General features: G+C 30.3%; 1 protein-coding gene across 4 annotated transcripts; it reads right to left on the bottom strand.

Annotated features, from left to right (window-relative positions):
* Positions 1-2,930: 2,930 nt before the first annotated feature.
* On the bottom strand, positions 2,931-6,972 carry LOC108326894 (uncharacterized). Of its 4 annotated transcripts, none has more exons than XM_017560491.2 (6): positions 6,708-6,965; positions 6,455-6,547; positions 5,964-5,994; positions 3,507-3,530; positions 3,240-3,412; positions 2,936-3,168 (listed from the first exon to the last, which is right to left on the bottom strand). In XM_017560491.2, the coding sequence occupies exons 1-6, from the start codon at positions 6,897-6,899 to the stop codon at positions 3,130-3,132; spliced, it is 552 nt and encodes a 183-aa protein (XP_017415980.1). In that variant the 5' UTR covers positions 6,900-6,965; the 3' UTR covers positions 2,936-3,129. The 4 variants fall into 4 exon arrangements, with proteins under 4 accessions (XP_052728354.1, XP_017415980.1, XP_017415979.1 ...); XM_017560492.2 differs by having other exon boundaries at positions 2,940-3,168; positions 3,280-3,412; positions 6,708-6,959; XM_017560490.2 differs by having other exon boundaries at positions 2,936-3,412.
* Positions 6,973-10,860: the final 3,888 nt, after the last annotated feature.

Here is a 10,860-nt window from a genome sequence, read left to right as displayed (position 1 = left end):
TGTACCAACTGAAAAACAGGTGTACGCGCGTCAGTAAATATATATATATATATATATATAACAAAATAGAGTAACGTTACGTGGCAGCAGCATAACAACATCCACTGCAACATCACTATAGCCATACCAAATTGGATTTTTGTTACCTCAGATACTCCAATTGATTTGTCTAAATGCTTCCTCACTTTTATATCAAAAACATTTTTCTAACTCATTTTTATCATTTAGACAAACTCTTTCGGATATCTCAACACACCTCACACAAATTATAATTTAACTAACTAATTCATAAAACTTGAAGTCACAATCATGTAAATACATTGATCCGCCCCAATCTCAACAATTCGTACACCCTAAAAGTTAATCAATAAAATTTGCAGAATTTACAAAGTTCACAACATATAAGGAAAATAATTTTAAATAGATTTCTAACTTTCGATTTTGGACTCCTTAAGCTCTAGAGATTCCCCTCCATAGTCCAGTCCACTCCAATAAGTGATTCAAACTACACGAAAAAAACTTCAAAATAGTGATTTGACCTATCACCATAATCAAACACGTGCAGAAAATCTATATTGAATAATTGAGCCACATGTAGCTAAAAAAACAAACAAAACAATGTGTTCTAGAAAATGGGTAGAAGATTAACTTATTCAAATGCTAATTCTGATCGAGTAGATTAAGATTCTGTGAACTCAAAGCTGATCTCTGATAAAAAAATAAATAAAAGAGATTAGTAAGGTAGATTAGAGAGAGAAGTCACAAAATATTAAGAAAAAAGTGTTTAGAAAGATAAAGAAGAATTTCTATACGAATTATTTATAATAAAACCTATTTATAGGTTAGCCTTTTATCAATAAAATATACTCATATCATTCTATTAAATTCCATACAAAAATTTAATCGTACCAAACTTTAATTAAACAAAATGTAGTGGTACAAAATTTATTCTTAATTTTCTTAGTCTTCACATTATCCTCAACTTAAAAAACAATATACACATATAATTATACAAAATTTATTTCTAATTTTTTTAACACATTTTAAAAGGACAAAAGAAAAGATAAAAGGAGGCAAGAAAGAGAGGGAGAGAGATATAAAATAGGTTGTGACGGTGAAAAGAGTGAAAAAAATTTCAAAAATTGAATAGTTTATTCAGTAAATTATAAAAATGTGATAAGAATAAGTTGTATGGAATCCTCACAACTTTTAAATTGAAGTTCCCGTGAGTGAAAATCTCTTCTTCATAAAATTCTAAACAGTTGAAGTCGTTAGGACTAATAATGATTTTTTTGTAAATATATTGAACGAAATTCGTTAAGAATGATAATGAATTTGATGAGTTGAAACCAAACATGTAAAGAAAGTAAAGAAGAAAAAATCTAAAAGAGACGAAGAGAGAGAAAAAGAATAAGAGAAATAATATTTCTCTTACTAGTTATAAGAATATGAAAAGCTTAAAGAGATGCATTGAAAAAAGAAAAAAAAAATGTATATATATATAGAGAGAAAACAAAATAAAAAAGAAGCTCAGTTGAGTCCCAGCAAATTTGATACGCTCAATTTGAGTCTGGAAAGTTCAATTTCAGCTCGTTAAATAACAGAAGAAAAGTTTGTCAAACTTAATAAACTTGCTTTTATAATAGAAGTCATTATCGCTAACCGCGACTTTGGTTCAAACAAATTGTACACGACTAAAATCGTCACGAGTCTAAACCACTTTGATTCAATGGAAAGTGATTATTACTGCGAACAACATCCTATAAATTAAAAGTTATTATCAATTCTAACAATTTTTCATTGGAGATATTTATAAAGAAGTCGTCCTTAATTCTCACCGATTACTTTTTGAGAATTCTACGTCATATAACTCCAATTTAAAAGACTCATACCACTTACCTTTGGCAACTGTGAAATGAAAGTTGAGTGTGGTGCGTGTGGATGGATAGGTGGCCATGCAGGCACAAGGAATTCCACCGCGTAATGGAAGGGCAAAATTTCGGTGTGGTAGGACATTTTGTTGCGTACCAAACGGCCAAGACACTCATTTCCGCAGAACATAACCTCCGCTCTCGCCAACTCCAACTACGTCGGCACTGTCACCATCTCCGCCCACGACGACACCTTCCTCAAATACCTTATGTTCTAGTTTAACAAAACCAGTTTTCACCAATAAATTATGGCTATTTCTATCTACATTTTCATACTTTATCGTCATATCTTCATAATTATTTCAGTAACCTGAAGTAGAAATAAATGAAAAATACAATCATTTCAAATTATCTAATCCTATATATATATATATATATATATATATATATATATATATATATATATATATATATATATATATATATATATATATATATATATATATATATATATATAAACATGTTTTAAACTGTTCCAGAGTTTATGAGGTGTTACAAAAAACCAAGACGGTGCAATAAGAAACTGCCAAATTTATTATGACATGGGTAAAGTTGATTGGGCCAGAAAAATTCGTTGAGTGATTCCCGTGAAAAAACGTGAAATTACTTTGAATTGCCTGTAATGCGAAGAGGTCACTGCTCAAAATATAAAATAACAAGAAAAATGGTTAATGGAAATAATAATAAAGGAAAATTTAAATTTATTTGATAAGAAAAGGAAGACTCCAATTTGTAATTATCATGTCACATAAGCTTTTAGATATAACTGATACTGTTAATGCTGAAAACATAAATAGAAAGTATGTATTATATTAAAACCACCAGAATTATTTAATACATATATTAGTCAAGTAATTGAAAATGGTGATTATTGTATCACTAATTAACTTCATTGCCAGCAATTGTTGTAACCCTTGTCCTTTTTCTGTTCGGCTTTGAATTTGTGATCTAGTCTAAGGGTGAGAACAGATAAATGGTATAAATTTCAACAACGTGAAGCTGCAATACATCCTTTCAAAGAATCAGATTGTATTAATCAAGATGGAATTCAGTTTACAATCTATATGATAAAATCACATAATTTCTATTGGTTCCACTTCATTTACCATTACATATAGTATACTATATATTCTTCACAAATTACAACAAATAGATGATTACTGAATTGAACCCGAGGATAAATCAAGGTAGAAATGGATTATGAGAAGGGTATTCCTCCTTTTGCTTTTTGTAAGCCCTGCAACACAGTAGCAGAAAATATGTAATTATGTGAATAAACACCCATTGATTTTTCATTGTTAAACATACGAAGAATGAAGAATCAGCCACGAGATTGGGTGTTGGCCACCTCCAAGCATTGAAACCTCCAAGCGCGACAGTTCCCAGAATGATTAAAACGAATGGAACTTTAATCATTGCATGATTTTTTCTTCCTCCATGAGCCCTCGAAAATCCAGTTCGCACAACATGTGAATATTCAACTGAATAAGGATCATGCCACGTTTAGAAAAGGAAAAGAAAAACACAAGTATAAGTTCAAAACGACACACAGGAGGGTGCGGAATACAAATTTACCTGAACCTGAAACATTTCTCCTACCTGTGTAACCAAATTTATTCAGTACTTAAAAGGAGTAGCAAGAAAAATATAATAAAATGCAGTTTTTGTTTTTGGTAAACGCTTATGTGTTGGGATAAACTTAAATTTTAGGGATTCATTAAAATCTTATTTTATTAGTTTTGGATTTAATAATATTTGGTTCGATTTTGATAAAGATAAAATAGATATATATAGTTTTGATTTTCCTTTTATTTAGGAGAGTATTATTTTATTTTATTGATATAAGATAGAGATAGATTAAGTAAATTTTATTTTAAGTTAGTTGATATTCTATTGTTAGTTTTTATTATTTGTATTTGGCCCAAGGCCCTGTTTGCACCTATTTAAAGGTTGTCAAGGTTCAATGAAAAGTAACTCCAGTGAATTGAAGAGTATTATTATTTGTGTGGGTCACGTTTTTCCTAGCCGTCGTATCGGAGCTTTATTCTCTGAGTACCGAGAGAGAGAAAGAGAGAGAGAGGAGAGAGTCAAACATCGTGAGAGAAAAAGTGAGTGCTTGATTTTTTTTGTGAGAGAGATGACAAAGGTAGTCAATGGGATGAGTGTGCCACAATTGTCGGAAAAATACCAATTACGACCATTTCTTGGATCCCAAGACGTATGGGACATAGTGGAGGACGGGTACAATGAACCCGCGGTTGATGAGCATCAGACAGTGAACTAGATTGCTGCATTGAAAAAGACACGAGTGAAAGATAGATCGGCTTTGTACTTTTTGTATAATGCAGTGGATGAATATGAATTCGAGAAAATAGCTAATGCAAAGTCAGCAAAAGAAGCATAGGAAATTCTGAAGGTGGCATACAAAGGAGATACTTGCGCGATGCACGTCCGAGTACAAGCTCTCAGAAGAGAGTTTGAACATATGGAGATGGATGAAAATGAGGGAGTTGCCGAGTTTATAACTCGAGTGTAGAAGATGGCCAACCAACTCGGAATGAAGGGAGAAGAGGTTCTCCTGACCGGGTTGCGAAAAAGATCTTGAGAAATTTGACAGATGATTTTGAAAGTATCGTGGTCACTATTGAAAGACAAAGGATTTGTCAACTCTCACTGTGGAGGAGTTAGCTGGGTCATTAAAAGCCCACGAATTGAGGAAGAAAAAGAAAAAGAGGGAACCCGATGATCAATACAGGTACAGTTTGACTCGAATAAATCTCGGATTACTCAGAGCTAAGGTCCTGGCGGCAGAGGCCGAGGAGGCCGAGGACGAGGTGGACGTGGTCGAGGTAATTTTGAGAATGATGATGAAGAGCAAACCGGTCAGCAGAATTAGCATGACCGAGGACAAGGAAAAGGCCGAGGAGATCGGTCAGGAGTTGAATGTTTTAAGTGTGGCAAATATGGCCACTATGCAAATGGGTGTAGATCAAGTAAGTGTTACAACTGTGGCAAGGTTGGTCATATTGCAAAGTATTGCAAGATCGAGAGAAAGGGGGAGACGAATCTCCTTACTGAAGATGTTAAAGAAGGGTGTGGAATCCTGTTGATGGCAAAGAGCTCGGATGCAATGGACATGGAGAGCCCGATCCCAATAATGGATGAAGTGATCTCGGAAAAGGATGTAACAATTGTGGAGAAGGAAAATCTGGAAAAAGAACTCAAACAAAAAGATGAAGAGATTCAGCGGATAGGGAGGCTTCTAGATGAACAGAGGGTTGAGCTTGAGGAGCTGAAGAAGGCGGCTCTTGAAAAGGAAGAGAAAGCATATAGCATTCATGAACCAGATAAAAATAAGGAAGAAGAAGATGAAGAAGAGATGAACGCTGATGAGATTTCTACCAACTCGGTATGATATCTAGATACTGGGGCAAGCAATCATATGCAGAAGAGTGGACGAGTTGGAGAGATTATGGATGTTTACTATGTTCCGGAGCTGAAGAGCAATATTTTAAGCATGTTTCAAATAATTGAAAAAGGTAATTAAGTTTTTATGAAAAATCAGATACTGTATTCATGAACCCAGATAAAAGCAAAGAAGAACCGGTTGTATGAACTACAGCTGAAAATCTTGGAGAGAAGATGCAAACCCGGAGTGAGATGATGCACATGGAAAGCCATATGAAGGAAGGAAGAATTTATATTTATGGGGAGTTTGTTGGAATAAACTTAAATTTTAGGGATTCATTAAAATCTTATTTTATTAGTTTTGAGTTTAGTAATATTTGGTTTGATTTTGATAAAGATAAAATAGATATAGGTAATTTTGATTTTCCCATGGCCTTATTTGCATCTATTTAAAGGTTGCCAAAGTTCAATGAAAAATGAAAAGTAACCCCAGTGAATTAAAGAGAGTATTATTATTTGTGTGGGTCACGTTTTTTCAAACACTATGAGCAGCAGTATGGAATCTCAAAATACTTTCAAGGGAGACTAGCAAATTCTAAGAGCTCAAGGGGTTTGGACAGTTACCAGATTGCAGGCATGTGTAAGCCTCTGAAATCTGCAGAAAACAATAGAGTTCAGTTGGCCTTTCTATTTAACAAGGGGGAAATATGGTAATAACAAGAACCATTCCCGCTTCAAGAAAACCAACTCTCTAATTTAGCACAAAATGAAATCAACGCTAGATATTGGGGTTCCTTCTCTGTAGTCGATTTTGTTCCTTTATTATTGAAGGCAGAAAAAACAAAGTTCTCTGCATGTTTTATGATGGCAATTTTCTCTACACCTAAAATCGTATAATGTGGCAATTATGATCTTGGCCTAAATCTCTAAAACAGGTTAAATAACCATCACCGAAATGAACAATTTCTGAAGAGAAACACACCGAATACCAGGCTTACGAGAAATGTTTTACTGTCATAGTCTAACACCAGGTCAAGTCACCAAACATCTGTCATAGTCTAACACCAGGTCAAGTCACCAAACATCATAAAAAGAAAAGTAGACCAACAGCTCACCAGCTTAAACTTAGACTCAGCAAGAGGCTTTTCATGAGATGGAAATCGATCGGGGTGAGATTCCCACACCTTCTTTCTGTAAGCTGATTTTACCTAAAAATAAAAAGAAACGACAAAGCACCTGTTCATCGTCCAACTTCAGCAGCACTTTACGATAAAAAAATTATTTAATATTCAATTGGGGTGATGATAAAAAATGGGTAAATCGAAAAAATAAAAACCCTAGAAATTGGGAATGAGAAAATGAAAAGACCTGGGAAGGAGTTGGACGTGAATTGGGAGGGAAACCCAACAAGAGTTTGGCTTCATGAGCATCCATTTGTGAAGAGGAGTGAGTGACAGAGTAACATTTGGCATCAAGCTTATGAATTTGATTGCAGAGTGCAGAGACAAACAAGGTAAATTCAAGCACCCACCAAAAACTTTTCCTATAAGAATTTACCATAAATGCATTCTGCGACTAATTTTTTTATAATATATTTTCAGGATAAATGTTTCACAACAAAAAGGGAATTTTTTCTCCGATCAACAATACTTAAAACAAAATTCTCATATACCATCACCAAATTATTTAAATACTGTTCTAGTGTAATACTGGTGGACAGAATATTATTTAATAAACATTAACAGCTGGTTGGAAATTGATTTTTTGACCTTATTTTAATTTATTTTAAACATATTTTAGAAAAAAACTTTAAATATTTTTAAAACATCAAATTGAATTTGTTATATAAACTATAAAAACAAATTAATAAATATTAATTAAATAATTAATAGATATTTTATTGTTAACAAATTTATGAAATATAAAAGTTAACCATTATTGAAAATTCTATTCGAAAAATGGAAATAATGTTCTTAAAATACAAATGAGAGTTACATCTTTAAAAACTGATAAATTTGAATAATAATAAGTATATTTAATATTCTTTAAAAAAATCACATATAAAATTTATAATTAATAGAAAATATTTTTAATAAGAATAATGTGGTTATAATAATTATTAATACTTAAATTGAATTTACGAGAATTACAAACAAAAATTATATAAAATACAATTATGAATAGTAATAATCATTATTACTTTTAAAATTATACTAACATAAAATTAATAAAAACATTTAAAATAATAAAGGTTTATATTGAGAACTTTTTGCATCATTTTACTAATTCCTAATTTTAATAGACAAGTATAAGTATTATATTATCTTGTTTGAATTATGGATGTGGAATGTGTTGGGACTTTGAGTTTAAGTCTCACATTGAATAGAAATGAGAAAGTAAAACACTTTGTAAAGATAAAAGACCCATTAACCCATTACCTTAAGATTTTGGGTAAAGAGTTGTATCAATTTCTTATATAATTGGTTCGTTATTGGTGTTTGTGTAACCCATAGGAAAACTCCTCCTCGATAGACTTAACTCTGGTATCAGAGCATTAAGATTTTGGGTAAAGGGTGGTGTTGATCGGAACCTCCTCCTTGATAGACCCAACAGAAGGAGACTAAAACTATAATAGTTTAGGGTAATTGTTTTTATATATCAAAGGTTTGAAGAACTAAAATGTGGTTAACTTATCATAATATGGTTTATTAAAGTCATAATGAGTGAATATGTTATATGATGAATGAATGTGTTATATTATATAAAAAATTATTTTGAGTTTTCTTATAATTTTTATTTTTTAATTAAATATAGGAAACAATCATTATATAATGGGAATTAAATGTAATCTTTGGGTATTAAATATTAGGTAGTATGAATTATTGGAGAATATAAAGGGTGTTATCTAATTCATCCTATATAATATTGCACTTGTAATACAAAAAGAGATATATGAATTTTATCAAAAGTTTTTACTTTTATTGAGTTATATCTTATAGAAATTTCGATTTTGGTCTTATGAAGATAATATGTGAGAATCATACTCCATGACTTATAACTCACATTCTCATAGTGTAACATTAATATATTTTTCTAAACTGAATATCAAAATAGTTTGTCTTAATTTATCATCAGTTGGTACAAGAACTTCTACTCTTGATATTCAGAGCCTCTTATAGTTTCTCATTAGTTACTATAAAAGTTTGACTCTTGATATTCAATTATATATATATATATATATATATATATATATATATATATATAAAGACCTTTTAAGATTATACTATTAAGAGAAAAGGATATTAAAAAAACTCAAGATATTTCAATATCATATATTAAAGAAAATTAATGAAAAGTAAATAAAGAGGAGAAGTTTAGAAAAAAAGAAAATAAAGAGGAGAAATTAAGAGAAAAATATATTTAAAAAAACTCAAGATATTTCAACATCATATATTAAATAAAATTAATGAAAAAAATAAAAAAATGTTGAGAAAAAAAGAAGATAAAGAGAAAGAATTGAGAGAAAAAGAAAATAAAGAAGAAGAGTCGAAAAAAAAAAGAAAAAAAGTTAAGAGAAAAACAAAATAAAGAGTTGAGAACAAAAGAAAAAGAGTTTAGAAAAAAATAATAAATAGGAGTTAAAAGAAAAATAAAATAAAGAAGATGAGTTTTAAAAATAAAATAAAATAAAATATATAACAAATCAGAAGATTCTCCCATCTCATACCCTACATTAACCCATTTTATCATCTATAATGAATATTCTCTTAAGATTTTTTTTACTATAGATTATTTTCATTCCAACCATCGGGTTTTTTCTTTAACTTATTTATGTCCTTCCGTTGTTTATGAAATATGTTTCCTTCACTTCTTTATCAGAATTTTTTATATATTTTCCTTCACTTCCTTATATATAAGTTTTAGAGTCCGAGGAAGGAAGAGATAAACAACCAAAAAAAAAATCAGAGGAATATGTGCCTAAGAAAATATGTAGAAAAAAGTAAAAGGAATATAAGAGAGTAAATGCAAAAACTAAATAAATACATATTAAGTATATATAAAAAAAAAAGGAAGAGGAAAGTATCATCTTTACTTTCGATATCATTATAATTTATATGTAAAGGATGGAGATTGTTTTGATTTAATTATTCATTTTAATTTTACAATCAAAATATACTTTTTCCACTTTATACTATGCCTTTGTACAGTGCAGGGAGCATACAAGATGGGGAATTTAATTTTAATTATACAATAATTGCGCAGAAAATCTAAACAAACATAATTATTTTAAATCCTAACAATCATGTCCAAAATAATGCATAAATGATAAATAAATTTTTTGGGTACCAAATAATCATAAGATATCACAAAACAAATTAAATACAGCTAAGAAAAACAAATTTGTATGATTTTTTGGGTACATATACCACTTAAGTTCTTCACTACACTCTTATAAATTATCATAAAAAAAACTTCAATAATCTATGTATTCTATCAATATAATAAAACCTTAAGCATAACATTTGATACATATATTTATAAAAGGATAGATACATTATCTTTAACTTACTATAAAAAAAGGTTGAGTCACTAAACACCTCACAATTTATTGTCTTCCACTGTCCGGTTTCGCTCCCTGGTCCCCTGTCTCGTATGTGTACCGTTTGACAATTCAATGTAACAGTAATAAATGCATAGTAAATACGAATCACTTACCTCTTACCTTTAACCTGTATTTATAGTTTTCGTCATGGGCCTGAGATCAGTAAGATATTAATCATGACCAAATTTCAGCCCAATGGCTTAAGTAGCTGCTTACCTTAATCTTTGCGTACTACAAAATTTTTACGGTCGTTCACTCTTGACCGTCCGGTCAGAGTGAAGATAATTCTATGGTCGTCTGACCAGATTAACCATCCCGTATCATTATGACCGTTTGGCCCATCTACTATAATTTCCATTTATTTTATATGTGTTATCACAAAAGATTCAATAGGTTAAAAAGTTGTATTAGGTGTTAGAACATAACATAACAACAACAAAAAGGTAAAAATAAAATATATTTCATTTCATAAATGAGTTCCTTCCTATACTAAAAATATGACTAATATAATGTGTTAAATTATTTCGTTTATTATGATTAAAATTAATTTAATTTTTGTTACAATTTGTATTACGTTGGGGTCATAATATGACACAAGAAGAAAATTAGCAATGAATTAAAAACATAAGAATTAAAACAAATGGTTAGGTTAAGTTCACACATTAATAATACCAACATAATAAATGAACGAATAAATCGGTGTAAAAGTTTTTACATCCTTCTACTAAGAAAAGGCTATACGTTGCTAGAAAAAAGGATGAGATCAAATACAAATATAGTCTTTCTAAATAATGGTTAAATCACAGCCACAATTATTAGACTAATTTTAGAGTTTTTTGGATTGAACGCGGAGAAAAAGTTGCAAGTAGCATTATATAAACTCATCTTTTGCTCATCATTCTTCACCAGCATCTTAAC

This window comes from Vigna angularis, chromosome 2 (genome assembly GCF_016808095.1).
Source record: "Vigna angularis cultivar LongXiaoDou No.4 chromosome 2, ASM1680809v1, whole genome shotgun sequence".
Taxonomy (NCBI): Eukaryota; Viridiplantae; Streptophyta; class Magnoliopsida; order Fabales; family Fabaceae; genus Vigna; species Vigna angularis.
Note: the sequence above shows the minus strand (reverse complement) of the source record. Positions and strands in the feature narration are given on the sequence as shown.